The sequence below is a fragment of the Rana temporaria genome, chromosome 8 (genome assembly GCF_905171775.1).
Source record: "Rana temporaria chromosome 8, aRanTem1.1, whole genome shotgun sequence".
Lineage (NCBI taxonomy): Eukaryota > Metazoa > Chordata > Amphibia > Anura > Ranidae > Rana > Rana temporaria.
Genome location: NC_053496.1, coordinates 18,315,087 through 18,331,277, shown reverse-complemented (window position 1 = coordinate 18,331,277; position 16,191 = coordinate 18,315,087). Strand labels below are relative to the sequence as shown.

The window sequence follows — 16,191 nt, the reverse complement described above, 5'->3', positions numbered from 1 at the left end:
TTTTGGCTGTACTTCTCCTTTAATTCCCATCTAACGGAAGAGAAATCTCAATTTCCATATTTCACAGGTAGCATACAGAACAGGGAGTGAGGCTAAAATCCCCCTCTAACAGCACAGGCTGCCATGAGATACCTGTATATAAACCGTGTATGTAGCAATCTGAAATTTCGGTTTTTATTTTCCTGTTACAAAGCTGTTAATTCTAGACCTGAAATCTGCATCCCAGCTGCTTGTTTAGCAATACAAATCTCCTGAGCGTGTTCTTCTGTCCAAACAGATCTACAAATAGATTTGATTTTCTGCAAATTGTTTTTCGGCACTCTGATAACTGTGTGAAATTAATATGTAATTTGTAAAAAAACAAATTCTTTTTTAGCTTATCCATTCCGGGGGGCTCGGTAAAAGCTTTGCGCTGTCACACAATATAATAATAATAATCTTGTCATTCCAATAAATGTGTTCAATTTATCAGCCTCCCCATTTCATTCGCTGAACTTTTATATTTGTGGTGAGATGGTTCCCTCTAGTGTCTGGTTTAGGCATTACACACGTTCTAATAGATGCACAGTTGACGCTTGTATTCATTGACAAGCGTCTAAGGCGATCTTTCTCAACTTGGGTTCTTCCAGAGCTTGTTAGGGGTTCGTTGAGCAAAAAACAATTTCTGCACCTCCCTGATATTGTAAGTAAGCTATGACTCAATGATTATTTCAGCTGTCTGTAAGGGGGTCGTTCTTCCCATTGACCACCGTTATAAGGAGCAATAATTGCTACTTGTACTTGCTGAAAATGTGTTTAGCCTTAAAAAAAATCTAGTGCATCTACGTACATCCCCCAATTCCCCCAAAAATTGTGACCCTGTGTAAAATCTTTATTAACCACTTAAGGACCGAGCCTCTTTCTGAGATTTGGTGTTAAAAACATTTTTTTTGCTATAAAATGACTTGGATCCCCCAAATATTTGATATAGATATATAGAAACATATCTCTATATCTCTCTATATCTCTATCTATCTATATCTATCTATATCTATCTATATCTATCTATATCTATCTATATCTATCTATATCTATCTATCTATCTATCTATCTATCTATCTATCTATCTATCTATCTATCTATCTATCTCTCTACCTATCTATCTATCTATCTATCTATCTATATATATCTCTATCTATCTATATATATATCTCTATCTATTTATGGGCGTATAAAGCGCACTTTTTTGCCCTGAAAATCAGAGCAAAATCGTGGGTGCGCGATATACGCCGATACCCGCTTCCCGCACTGTTTGAACCACTGCGCCGGCATATACCGAGCGCAGTATAGTCGGGCAGGCTCGGCTCCTCTCGCGGTCACGTCCTGTGCGTCCTTTACGCGGGAGGAGCCGAGCCTACCCGACTATACCCGAGTGTACTGCGTTCGGTATATGCCGGTGCAGTGGTTCAAACTCAGCGGGGAGGACACCACGATGGCCGCAGAAGGCCGCCGGACCGGACGAGGCCGCCGATGGACGCCCGCCAGGACGCGATGGACGACGGGCAAGACACCGACGAGGGGCATCCAAACTGTAAGTATTTTTTTTTTTCCAGGAATTTTTCTTCAAGTTCGCCGGGGCGCGCAATAGGCCGATTAAATACGGTATATAATTTGTATTTATTTTTTTTTTTTCATTCAAGTTTTAAGTTTATTTTCAATAAAAGAAGAAGATACAATCAAATTAAAATAGTGTGAGATATATCAATGACATATATAAATATAATCAATAAAATACATTTCATATCAAATATTCCTTTCTTACTATCTTCCTTCTACACCCAGCAAGTCTACAGGCTCAGTATCATTTAATATGAGAAAGGAAATATAAATATGCATAAAGAATAAAATTATCTAAAATAATAATTTATATTTAAGAAAATGTCCTTGCATATCAAGGAATTCATAAACCTCTTAATACCACCCAATATATTAAATAATATAATGCATATACCAGATCAAATTTTTATATCTACTAAAAGGATAGATTTTTAGAACATTTCCACCTCTCTGGCACCCCTAATGGGATCTTAATTTTGTTCTAACACCCTAGGGCAGTGATGGCGAACCTTGGCACCCCAGATGTTTTGGAACTACATTTACCATGATGCTCAACTACCCTGCAGAGGGCACGAGCATCATGGTAAATGTAGTTCCAAAACATCTGGGGTGCCAAGGTTCGCCATCACCGCTCTAGAGAATAAAATGGTGGTTGTTGCAATGCTTTTTGTCACGCCATATTTGCACAGCAGTCTTGCAAGCGCATTTTCTTTGGGGGGGAAAAAATAAAGTTTTTTTTTAATAAAATACGACACCAATAAAGGTAGCCCAGTTTTTTTTTTTTTATTTGTGAAAGACAATGTTTCGCGGAGTAAATTGATACCCAACATGTCACGCTTCAAAGTTGCGCCCGCTCGTGGAATGGCGACAAACCTTTACCCTTAAAAATCTCCATAGGCGACGTTTAAAAAAATTCTACAGGTTGCACGTTTTTGAGTTAGAGGAGGTCTAGGGCTAGAATTATTGCTCTCGCTCTAACGATTGCGGCGATACCTCACATTTGTGGTTTGAACACCGTTTTCATATGCGGGCGCTGCTCACGTATGCATTTGCTTCTAAGTGCAAGCTCGTTGGGAGGGGCGCTTTAAAAAAAAAAAAAAAATCTTATTTTACTTAATGGGGTTGTAAAGGATTTTTTTTTCCCCTAAATTTCTTCCTTTACCCTAGTGCAGTCCTCCTTCACTTACCTCATCCTTCCATTTTGCTTTTAAATGTCCTTATTTCTTCTGAGAAATCCTCACTTCCTGTTCTTCTGTCTGTGTAACTCCACACCGTAATGCAAGGCTTTCTCCCTGGTGTGGAGAAAGTCTCTTGCGAGGGGAGGGGGCGAGGAGGCAAGTCAGGACACTCTCTACTTTGCAGATAGAGAAAGGAGCTGGGTGTTGGTGGGCGTCCTGACACTCCTGCTCGCCCCCTCAAGAGGCTTTCTCCACACCAGTGTGTAGTTACAGACAGAAGAACAGGAAGTGAGGATTTCTCAGAAGAAATAAGGACATTTAAAAGCAAAATGGAAGGATGAGGTAAGTGAAGGAGGACTGCACTAAGGTAAAGGAAGCTATTTGGAGAAAAATATTTTTTCCTTTACAACCCCTTTAATATTTAAACTGCCACGAGAGAGCTGTGCATGATGTTGTAAGCCGAGGATAATGACCAGACAAGAAACAGGAAGTAGGCTGTATAAGGTATTTACTGGCAGAAACAAAAATGTTTTATTATCCAAAGTTAAACCAACAAGGACAGAAGATTTAATAGATGGAAACATTACTGAACTTCCGCTTTAAGCAAAAAGAACATGGCAGCTTTAAAGGGGTTGTAAAGGGTTTTTTCACCTTAATGCATCCTATGCATTTAGGTGAAAAAACACCTTGCCCTGTTCGGCCCCCCCGAGCCCCACATTTTTACTGACCTGAGCCCCAAACTTTCGTTTTTTCCACGGCTTCTCGGCTCTTCATTGGATAGATTGATGGCAGTGCAGCCATCAGCTCCTGCTGCTGTCAATCAAATCCAATTAACGCGGCCACCGGGGGGGCGGGGCCAAGTCATACACTCTGCGGCTATGTACGCCGAATGTATGAGACGAGAGCGCGCCCACAAGGTAACTCCCTCGGGAGAGAGCTTCCCAGAGGGGGTTAGCTATTGCGGGGAGGAGACGTGAGAGCCACCGGTGGACACCAGAAGAGGAGGATTTGGGCCACTTTTAATTCACTACTGATTTTGACAAAAACAAGTATATCTTTTTTACAGTAGAGGTGGTGTTCAGATTGGCCACTTAAAGTGGATGTAAATGTGAAATGTTTTTATTTATTTTTATTTATTTTTTGATGTCACAATGTAGAGTATAAGATTTCCTATCATCTGTGCCCAGTCTTGCCACACAGAGTTAATCCAGCTCTGAGCAATCCTCTTTTATTGTTCAGTGAAATAAAACGGACTTACAGAGAAAAACCTCAGTCCGTTCCGCCCCCTTGCTGTGAGTGACAAGTTATTTACATATCTCATGCACTAGCCTGGAGTCGGGTATTATTTTTTAATTCCCACCCCCACTCCTTTTCTCAAGTCATGTGGTTACTTTTCTGGATTTTGACTGGATGTTAGTGATCATAGCAGAATTTAGTGTAAGGGGAGTGTAGAGGAGGGCGGGGGAGTCTACTGGCATCACAACTCCACCCACCGAGCTCCAGACAACAGACCCACCCACAGAATCTGCAGTTTTTCAGTTCTTATAACAGACAGAGGGGAGGCATTTGACAGGTAAGGATACATGCAGGAGGCGTCTATATCCTTATAGATCAGCACTATGGCAGTAGTTTAGAAAGGATGGGGGTGGGTTTACATCCACTTTAAATGTCTATAGAGCAAACTGTTTGAAACAAAAAAGATCACGCTGCATATTCAAGTCCTTTGAATCACACTGTATGTTCATGATTTCAGAGATCTGCTTTCGAGTGATGCCATGAAAGAGTACAACCGAGCTCGAGTTTACCTGGATGAGAATTACAAATCACAGGAAAATTTCACGGTAAGCTTTCTTATCTCTGGGTTGGAACTGTATTGCAGTGAGTGGCCGTATTGTTTTAGTCTTTGCTGAATAGTCTTCCTATAATTGCCACTGGCTACTCGTGTGTACAGTGACGGGGGAAACAGTATTCGATCCCCTGCTGATTTTGTATGTTTTTCCACTGACAAAGAAATGATCAGCCTATAATTTAAAACTAATGGTCGGTTTACTTTAACAGTGAGAGACAGAATAACAACAAAAATATCCAGAAAAACGCATTTCAGAAAAGTTGTTATAAATTGATTTGCAATTTTGATGAGTGAAATACGTATTTGATCCCCTATCAATCGGCAAGAGTTCTGGCTCCCAGGTGTCTTCTATACAGGTAAAGAGCTGAGATTGGGAGCACTCTCTTTTTCAGGTAACAAGCTGAGATTAGGAGCACTCCCTTTTAAGAGAGTGCTCCCAATCTCAGCTCTTTACCTGTATAGAAGACACCAGTCCACAGAAGCAATCAGATTCCACCATGGCCAAGACCAAAGAGCTGTCCAAGGATGTTGCGGACAAGATTGTAGACCTACACAAGGCTGGAATGTGCTACAAGACCATCGACGGGCAGCTTGGTGAGAGGGTGACAACTAGAGCTGCGAGATTAATCGTCAAGAATCGCTATCGCAATCTTTTTCCCGTTGCGATTCTTGACACAGGGTTTCACGATCTTTGACATGCAAAGAATTTCCTATCTGCTCTCAGCCGAAAGTCAAAGGGGCAGATCCACAAAAAGAGTACGCCGGCGTATCCTCAAAACAAGATACGACGACATCTGGGTTAGATCCGACAGGCGTTCGTCTTCGTACGCCTTCGGATCTTAGATGCAATTCTTCGGCGTCCGCTGGGTGGCGATCCCGTCGTATTCCGCGTCGAGTATGCAAATTAGCTATTTCTGACGATCCACGAACGTACGAGCGGCCGTCGCATTCTTTTACGTTGTTTCCGTTCGGCTTTTTTCGGCGTATAGTTAAAGCTGCTATTTGGTGACGTATGCAATGTTAAGTATGGCCGTCGTTCCCGCGTCGAATTTGAAAATATTTTATTTTGTTTGCGTAAGTCGTCCATAAATGGGGCTGGACGTAATTTACGTCCACGTCAAAACAATGACGTCCTTGCGACGTCATTTAGCACAATGCACGGCGGGAAATTTAGAAACGGCGCATGCGCAGTTCGTTCGGTGCGGGGACGCGCTTCATTTAAATGAAACATGCCCCCTACTCGCCGATTTGAATTACGCGACGTTACGCCGCGAGAGATACACTACGCCGCCATAACTTACGGCGCAAATTCTTTGTGGATTCAAAGATAAAAAAAGTAAGTTACAGCGGCGTAGCGTATCTCACATACGCTGCGCACATGCAATTGTATGTGGATCTGCCAAGTTTTGAAAACATTCTTTATCAGTGGAAAGTTAAGTCTAAACATTGTATCACATTGACTTCTGTATGTGAATTAGGAACATTTAACCACTTAAACACCAAACCTTTTTCTGACCACTCTTTTCAAGTTAAAATCATTTTTTTTTGCTAGAACATTACTTGGAACCCCCAAACATTATATCATTTTTTAGTAGAGACCCTAGAGAATATAATGGTGGTTGTTGCAATATTTTATGTTGCACTGTATTTGCGCAGCAGTTTTTTTAAATGCGATATTTTGGGAAAAAATGTCTTAATTTTTTTTTGAAGGGCTTGCTTCCCAGTGGGGATAGTTAGTACATTTAACCTTAAATTTGAAAATATACAGTCAGGGCTGCATTGTGTACCCCCTGACCTTAGATGTACTATGTCCAAAATATCTCTTCTGTGCACCTAATGTGGTAAATCCTCCTTTTGTCCTGGCTTAAAGTGTTACTAAACCAACAAGTAAAATCAGTCTGTATATGCAGTAAAGAATACTTGTTATACTTGCTGTGGAACAGGTAATCTGCATTGTGTAAACGGCCTGCTTGATCCTGTCTTTTCTGATCATTGCCACCTTTTACTGTCCCCCAATCCATCTGCTGATAGTACAGAGCCTTGGATGCACTCTGCACATGCTCAATATGGTGTGTATTGCTAGAATTATTGTTGTTTTTTTTCTTGGGAGGGTGCATGTGATCAGCGCAGGGCCATTCATCACTGTCCAGACAGAGGCTCAGGGGATCCTGCAACCTCATAGGAAAGTCGGGGGAGAATGAAAACTCCTCCTCCTGCAAGGTTTAACCAAACACTGATAGGAGTCACAAGACTGCTATATACTGTTACCCGTTTATTATATTTAAGATTTAATATCTCAAAGATATGACGTGGGTTAAATGAGAGTTCTTTGACCAAGAGTAAAAGCTTTAACACAATAACATTTATTGGTGAGTAGTTGAAAGTCTATCTAATACACAGCCATCTATCTATAGTCTACACCAAGGAAGAAAATATTAGGTTAAAATGAAAGCGTTATGTGAAGGAATACACAGTATATTTCTTAAAACATTAATCTACAAACCTATTTCACTTTACATGTAAAAAGACCTTTCCCATATTTTACTCTTTGCACCAATGTTCCATTCTGATGGCTGCTCTCCCATAAAGTGTGTTTCCCTCCCATCTAGTCCATGTATATCATTACAGGCTGATGCCTCGTTGGTTGGCATAGTGTGGCTCTGATTGAAGGGCGTCCCTATTCCTGGTTAAGGACTGTCTACATCTCCAATCCATATACTTTGTATAAGTCAGCCCCTTTAGCGCAAATCCTTGTGGCTATTCTGAGCAGGAGATTAACTTTTTCCCGGGAAGTTAAAGCGGGAGTTCACCCTAAAAAAATTTTTTAAGATTAGATTCATGCTCATTTTGTCTAGGGAATCGGCTATTTTTTTTAAAAACAAAGCTGTACTTACCGTTTTAGAGAGCGATCTTCTCCGCCGCTTCCGGGTATGGGTCTTCGGGAGTGGGCGTTCCTATTTTGATTGACAGTCTTCCGACAGGCTTCCGACGGTCGCATCCATCGCGTCACGAGTAGCCGAACGTCGGTGCGGCCCTGTACGGCGCCTGCGCACCGACGTTCGGCTTCTTTCGGAAAATCGTGACACGATATATGCGACCGTCGGAAGCCTGTCAATCAAGAAGGAACGCCCAGTCCCGCAGCCCATACCCGGAAGCGGCGGAGAAGATGTATCTCTAAAACGGTAAGTACTGCTTCGATTAAAAAAAAACTACCCGATTTCCCTTGACAAAATGAGCCTCAATCTAATGTTAAAAATTACGTTTTTGGCTGAACCTCCACTTTAAGTATTGATTACGGGTTGGCCTCCCTTCATTGCATATCCCAGCATGAGATCCTTTGAAGTGAATATGTGTAAAACAATAAGGTTTTGATCCCATTGTTTAGATACAAAAGCCAAGGCACCGACTTGTCTGCTTGACCTAGACTTCTGCTCTGTTACATAGAGGCAAAGCCAACTGAAATATATCCATAATTACAATATTTTACAGCTATTTATGGAGATTTCACATAAGCTCATAAGGCAACAATACTGCTGATGAGAAAAGATATTTACCGTATTTGCTGGCGTATAAGGCGACTAGGCTTATAAGGCGACCCCCCTAATTTTCCAGCTAAAAGGTCGGTTTTGGGTTATACTCGCTGTATAAGACGTCCCCCTTCCGACTAGTCTGTTTAGAAGCTGAGGGGTAGCCGGAACAAACGCTGACAGGAACAGGCTTTATTCAGCTTTTTTCAAATCTCACTGTGCCCATTCCATGCCTTCCCTCACTGTGCCCATTCCATGCCTTCCCTCACTGTGCCCATTCCATGCCTTGCCTCACTGTGCCCATTCCATGCCTTGCCTCACTGTGCCCATTCCATGCCTTGCCTCTCTGTGCCCATTGCATGCCTCTCTGTGCCCATTGCATGCCTCTCTGTGCCCATTGCATGCCTCTCTGTGCCCATTGCATGCCTCGCCTCTCTGTGCCTATTGCATGCCTTGCCTCTGTGCCTATTGCAGGCCTCGCCTCTGTGCCTATTGCAGGCCTCGCCTCTGTGCCTATTGCAGGCCTCGCCTCTGTGCCCATTGCAGGCCTCGCCTCTGTGCCCATTGCAGGCCTCGCCTCTGTGCCCATTGCAGGCCTCGCCTCTGTGCCCATTGCAGGCCTCGCCTCTCTGTGCCCATTGCAGGCCTCGCCTCTCTGTGCCCATTGCAGGCCTCGCCTCTCTGTGCCCATTGCAGGCCTCGCCTCTCTGTGCCCATTGCAGGCCTCGCCTCTCTGTGCCCATTGCATGCCTCAGGGACGTCCATGATGGGCGGAACACAACACAGTCTCTGCTGGGAAACTGAGTGTTCCTTTCACAGAACAGGATGAGGAGGAGGTGCAGCTTTTTTTACACTGGATGCCAGCAGTCTGACTCTGCATGTCTCGGCTTATGCAGTATATACGGGTAATACCGCCATATAAGACACCCGATTTTTGGGGGATATTTTTAAGTATAAAAGGTCATCTTATACGCCGGAAAATATTTACTAAAATTATTTCATTTCCGTGTACTGTGGGAGACCAGGTATAGTGAATACAGGGTCCTGGGTTTTCGTAACGCTTTAAAACCGAATGTAATGTTAATAGTTGTTTCACTATTTTTGCCCACTGGAACCCCCACAGTTTTTACTGTATGATCGAGAGATGAGCCACTTTTTCTCCTACTAAATTAGGCTCTAAAAACACAGACTATATTCTTGGCACTCTGTATTTACACAGTGTCTGAAAGGCTCTTGGCCCTTTATAGAAGGCACAATCCTGTATTTAGAAGCTAAAAATACAGCTTGTCTTCGTCTTGTAAGTAAAATAAACTCTTTCCTTCCAGTAAGGATGGAAAACGTCTATAAATTCAATCTCAGGGGTCATTCTGACTGCACATTCAGGCCTTTGTCCTTAACTTGAGTTTTATTACACCTTGGCAGCTTTCCATCAATAATAATTAGCAGTTGTAGTTCTCATGCTCTGCTAATGAAATCCATGGTATTTATGAGTGTTCAAAGAAACACTCAAAAGCAACACAGAAGAAAATGCATAATTATCTTGCATAGCTAAATTCCTTATAATTGCAGTTCTTAGCATTAATGTTTTCCAAATTATTTTTATTGGACTTTTTAAATACATAATTGCTTTATGATAGTGAAAGAAGTTTTCAGTATTTTTAAATCTGCAGCTTTCATTGTTGGAACATCTGGTGATCCTGCCTTAAAGCTGATTTCCTAGGTTTTCTGCGACTTTGTATGGACCAGGCTGGTCCAAACAAACTACCGTATTTATCGGCGTATAACACGCGCCTTCACTTTTAAGAGGAAACTTTCAGGATTTTTTTTTTAAATTTTAAAGCGAGAACTTTAAAGCAAAATAAGGGTCAGTGCCCATCTGCAGCCTCACTGTTGCCCACGATGCAGCAGCCTGACTGTTGCCCTCGATGCAGCAGCCTGACTGTTGCCCTCGATGCAGCAGCCTGACTGTTGCCCTCGATGCAGCAGCCTCGCTGTTGCCCTCGATGCAGCAGCCTCGCTGTTGCCATCGATGCAGCAGCCTCGCTGTTGCCATCGATGCAGCAGCCTCGCTGTTGCCATCGATGCAGCAGCCTCGCTGTTGCCATCGATGCAGCAGCCTCGCTGTTGCCATCGATGCAGCAGCCTCGCTGTTGCCATCGATGCAGCAGCCTCGCTGTTGCCATCGATGCAGCAGCCTCGCTGTTGCCATCGATGCAGCAGCCTCGCTGTTGCCATCGATGCAGCAGCCTCGCTGTTGCCATCGATGCAGCAGCCTCGCTGTTGCCATCGATGCAGCAGCCTCGCTGTTGCCATCGATGCAGCAGCCTCGCTGTTGCCATCGATGCAGCAGCCTCGCTGTTGCCATCGATGCAGCAGCCTCGCTGTTGCCATCGATGCAGCAGCCTCGCTGTTGCCATCGATGCAGCAGCCTCGCTGTTGCCATCGATGCAGCAGCCTCGCTGTTGCCATCGATGCAGCAGCCTCTGAGGGGACAGGTGGGGGGGGGGTGGGATGAGTGCCGACAGATTACATACAGTGAGAAATGATAGTCAGAACAGTGGTATAATGGGGGCCCAGGAGACGGGACTTCCTATTACAGAGGCAACCGAGTAAACAGGAGATTCTCACTGTATGTAATCTGACGGCACTCATCCAGCCCCCCTCCCTGTTACCCCCAAGGCAGCTAAAATGTAAGTATCGGTGTATAACACGCTATTTCAGGGTGGAAAAGTGCATGTTATACGCCAATAAATACAGTATTTCCTTCCCGAAGCACTGCACTGGCTTTTAGCTTCAGCTACGTGAAATACACAGTGCTGGGTTCCAGCTGTGAGACGGAGACTTCTCGTTAAACACCTGGAACAAATCAGAGTGGCGCTCAGCCATTCATAGGCAGCTTTGTATTCTGTGAATGAAAACAAAGCTTCCTGTGATTTGCAGAGTTGGAGAGAGTGACATCATCAGCCCACCTCAACCAATCAGCAGAAGATTTAAAGCTTGGTTCCTCAACCCGTGGCCCTCCAGCTGTTGTAGAACTACAAGTTCCATGAGGCATTGTAAGGTTGTCGGTTGAATCAGCATGACTGCCAAAGGCAGAGACATAATGGGACTTGTACTTAAGCAACAGCTGGACGGTCACAGGTTGACCACCTATGCTTTTAAGGTCCTTGTTTAGGTACCCGTAAGATCTGCTAAGCTGAGAAAGCTCCTCAGCATGTAAAGTTACATGGGAATGCAATAAAGGCCCAGATCCACGTAAATAGGCGTAACTTTAAATGGGCGTAGCATATCGTAGTTGCGCTACGCCGCTGCAACTTTGAGAGGCAAGTGCTGTATTCACAAAGCACTTGCCTCTAAAGTTACGGCGGCGTAGCGTAAATGTTCCGGCGTAAGCGCGCCTAAATCAAATGAGGAACAGGGGGGGCATGTTTTATATAAACTAAGCCTGGCCCCACGTAAATGACGCTTTTTTCGAACGGCGCATGCTCAATATCACGTAGATTTTTCAAATGAAATTACGCCCGCTCAATGCCTAGACTACATGAACGCAATTTACGCAAAGCCCTATTCGCGAATGTTTTACACAAACAACGGAAAATTGACGCTGTCCGGACCATACTTAACATTGCGTACGCCTCATAGACCCAGGGGTAACGTTGCGCCGAAAAAAGCCTTACGTAAACAAAAGCGCCGGGCGGACGTACGTTCTGAGAATCGGCGTATCTAGGTAATTTGCATACTCTACGCGGAAATCAACAGAAGCGCCACCTAGCGGTCAGCGTAAATATGCACCTAAGATCCGACGGCGTACTAAGACGTACGTCAGTCGGATCGAGCCCACATTCAGGCGTATCTTGTTTTGTGGATACAAAACAAAGATACGCCGGAGCATCCTAGAAGTTACGCGGCGTATCGATGGATATGCTGACGTAACTTCTTTGTGGATCTGGCCCAGAGTGTATAAAGAAACAAAAAATCCTAGTCACTCTATTAGATGTATTGAATGGTGACCTAAGACAGAAACAAGTCCATCAAATTAGATGTGTGAAAGAGTCCATAAAGTTGTGTAACGTATTTAAACACCCGTGCACACTCCAATCGACTGTACTCTCGTGATCCCGCATGGAGCCCAGTGTGAGTCCACCACCATTAGTCAAGTAATCTGCTTACCAGATCCAAAGGTCCTAATGGACCAAATACAGCATATACAGAAATCCAGCAGGATAATGATATCAACTGTGTCCGCACTGTGGTAAATGTCAGATGGACTCCAAACACAAGTCTCTCATTGGCAGAACGATCATGTAAGGAAGGAGAATCCTCACATAGCATAAAATCAGGGTGATTTATTGATAAAAAGATAAAATGTATACAACTCGGTAGAGGATTAATACTTTGTACCAAGTCACAATACTACTTTTGTGTTCTAACAAGTAATTTAACCTTATTTATTTTTATGGATTAAATTCTTGCTTTATCCAGCTGCTGCAGTCTATAAACTTTTATTGCAACTTAATTATTGTCGTACATTTGATTTTTATAGCTGAATAGGGAATTGCTACTGATCACGTTATCATGCTATACACAGGACTTGGCAGTGTGCGCTCCATTTTACTATTGACACGAATGGTGCGAAAGCTGATATACAGCGAACAATTGAGTTGTATTGTGCATTGATAGCTGTAAATGTCAACATATTCTTACTACTGTATATATTATAATTGTATTTATTCAGTGGTTTAAGTATATTTTGAATAATATATATACATGGCAGGTTGTCAGTCTTCTACTTTTTAGAAAAAGACAAAAAAAAAAACGTTTTGGCTTTAGATCATCTTAAATTATTATTATTTTTTTTCAATTGTGATTGGAGGTTCATTATCCTATTGTGCGATATGTTGATCTTCTATTGATCTAAAAATGATTACATAGAAGAGGGGGTGATATCTAGTGAGAAGAGATTGAGAACCAGACTTCAGATTTCTATATCAACCAAGTTGTATAGTGCTTTGGCGGAACGATGAAGACCATGACAGCAGGCGGATGAAGTGATGATAAAAAAAACATAGTTTTGTGTATGTTTTGCCGTTTGTATGCAATACAAGTTCCTGGGCAACGCCCTTCGCACAAAATTCCACGGATTTCTCCGATGGAAATCGTCGGATTGTATGTACAAGGCTTTAGTGTTCAGGTTGGAAGGGAGTACCCTCAACATGCCAACTATATATATATATATATATATATATATATATATATATATATATATATATATATATATATATATATATATATATATATATATATAATATACGCAAACTTAACATCCAACGATATGTTTCTTCCAATCCCTTCAATCCCTCAAACTATAGCCGCTAACTATGTTCATTCTGGTCTGAGAAATGCATCCACTTACAATCCCCCTGGTCACATGCCCGCCTCTTTGAGGGTATTTAAAGATTTGGTTCTTAGTGACTTGGAGAATCTGAATGTCAAAAAAGTTAGATGTAAACAACAACTGGTAGAGGGCATTAAGTCACTGAGTGACAATAAGAGCCTTGTTATACGCCCCGCCGATAAGGGGGGGGGGGGTATTGTGGTTCTTAACAAGGTCGATTATTTGGCAGAGATGCAACGCATCCTCAGTGATGGTGATACTTATACTCGTCTCCCTATAGATCCAGGGGACAAGTATAAGAAGTCTCTGGTTAAATTATATAATAATATATTATATAGTGTGTGTGTATGTATATATATATATATATGTGTGTGTGTGTGTGTGTGTGTGTGTGTGTGTGTATATATATATATATATATATATATATATATATATATATATATATATATATATATATATATATATAACGGAATGACCCGTGACACCCAGAGACTTTTGAAGGATGGGGGGTACTCCTGTGCCAGCGTCACTAATGACTCTTGGGTCTAGGGTCATCTTGTGCCCCTTTTGGGCATAGGGTGACTGAGAAATATTAATTATAAATTACATGAGATGGGACATTACTGATCATTCATGTTTTGCAGGATATCTTGGAATATTACAAGTTGTTAAAGTCTGACTCCAAATGGAGTGTTTTCATTCAATGGGGGGGGGGACACATGCTTTTGAGGTGTTAAGTGCGTCTGCTCCTAGACATTCCATTGTGTGATGCTAATGACACTGTTGGTGTGAGAAGCCTATTGATGATCAGGTGTGAATAGCTTATTATTGCGGAGTCGGGACGTCTGGGGGATGACTAATAATCAACTCAACTGAATGTCATTGTCTAAGAGAGTGTGTATTGAAGTGCCGTGTGGGTGGAGTTGATTCATTGTTCACTTGGTTTCTTAAACTGTATATAAGAAAGCTACATTACAATTAAAAGTGTTCATACATTTTGAAACCAGTAACAGAGCTTGTCGGTCTCGTTATTCTGGGGAATGGAATGGATCGGGTTGTGTCTGATGACTGTCGGATAAGCTGTCGTGGCTGATGGAATGGAAATCGTAAACGGTGGTGACGTTACACACATTTATATATATATATATATATATATATATATATATATATATATATATATATATATATATATATATATATATATATATATATATATATATATATATATATATATATATATATATATATAATATAATATAAATTATGTATGTGGATTAAAGGATTAAAAAAATAGGACTTTGTGGACACATAATGAGAGGAGAACTAGAATATATAAGATGCTCAGTGTCACGAACGCATATGATATGGGTCAACCTGAATAAGTGTTCATTGGTTTGTTTAAATCATCAGTCCTAATTATATGTTTGCATATACTGTAATAATGCTCTTCATTGCAAATTAAAAAAAGAAAAGGCTTGGTAAAAATGTTACAAACATTCTTCAGTTTATCACTGTTGACCATGTTCCTGGGTGTCTTGATAGATGCAATTAACGTAATTTCATTACATTTTTTTGGATCGTATTTTTAATCAACATCCTTCATTTCAAAAACCCCAACATGCCATATAATGCTATACATGAAATCACATACCGGTATATGCTGTAAATTATTTATTTCAGCAAAAACAAGTACAAAAAGATATATATTTTATAAAGAGCGTATAATGCATTTCATTACTGGGAAAAACTGTCAACATTTGTTAATTGCTTGCTTCCTTTGACGAATATTGACGGCTTAACTGACCTAAAAATGATTATTAATAAAAATAAAATACTGACACAACATTTTTCCCTTAATAACATGTCACATTTTCCATTCCTTCCATAGGAATTATGTCTATTTTAGTAACAGAAAGGTGAAGTTAATTTTTGGTAGACTAATGATATCCTGGTAATATTTTTAGTTGAGTCGTGCTGTGTTAATTGCCCATTAATTGAGGAGGGAAATTGAGAAAGATTTATAGCAGGTGCGCAGCTTGCTGTAGATTTTAATTGGCCTCAGAAAATGCCAGCTTCTTCCCAGAACTGAAGGAATTCGCTGATTCCCACTGGCTTTTATTAGTGATTAGGTGATTTGTAACGGCATTGGGTATAGATATAGCACAGATATACGTACAGTGTGTTTGTGTCACTATCTGTTTAACACTAGAGGGAGCTAAATACCAATTTATTTGTTGTTTGTATTTTTATGTTACTTTCTTTTTTTTTTCTCCTCGACCCATTTACAGTTCCATTCTTAAAATATAAAACTTTTTGTTTATGATCTTCTATCTAGAATTGCTATGATATATAATAATCCTCTGTATAGCTCTAGAAAACACTCAGCCATTTTTACGTGACTTATCTTTTTTTAGTGTCTCTATTACGTCTGTCAGGGGTATTTTATTTGTGTGGGCATCTATCCTGAGTGTAAAGTCAAGTTAAAAAAAAAAAAAAAAAACTTTAAGCAAATTGGAAAACGGATTTACACAGTGTCAAGCCTTGTACACACGACTGGTTTTCCCGGCAGGAAAACTGCTAGGAGAGCATTTGGCCGGGAATCCCGGCCGTGTGTATGCTCCCTAGAAGTTTTCCCATCACGAAAAC

General features: G+C 41.4%; 1 protein-coding gene across 2 annotated transcripts in view; it reads left to right on the top strand.

The window, feature by feature from the left end:
* Positions 1–16,191, top strand: part of INPP5A (inositol polyphosphate-5-phosphatase A) — a 599,826-nt gene that overhangs the window by 203,065 nt on the left and 380,570 nt on the right. For both annotated transcript variants that reach the window (XM_040361359.1, XM_040361360.1), the window contains exon 4: positions 4,528–4,615. In XM_040361359.1, the coding sequence (XP_040217293.1) occupies positions 4,528–4,615 (88 nt within the window). The remainder of the gene's footprint in view (positions 1–4,527; positions 4,616–16,191) is intronic.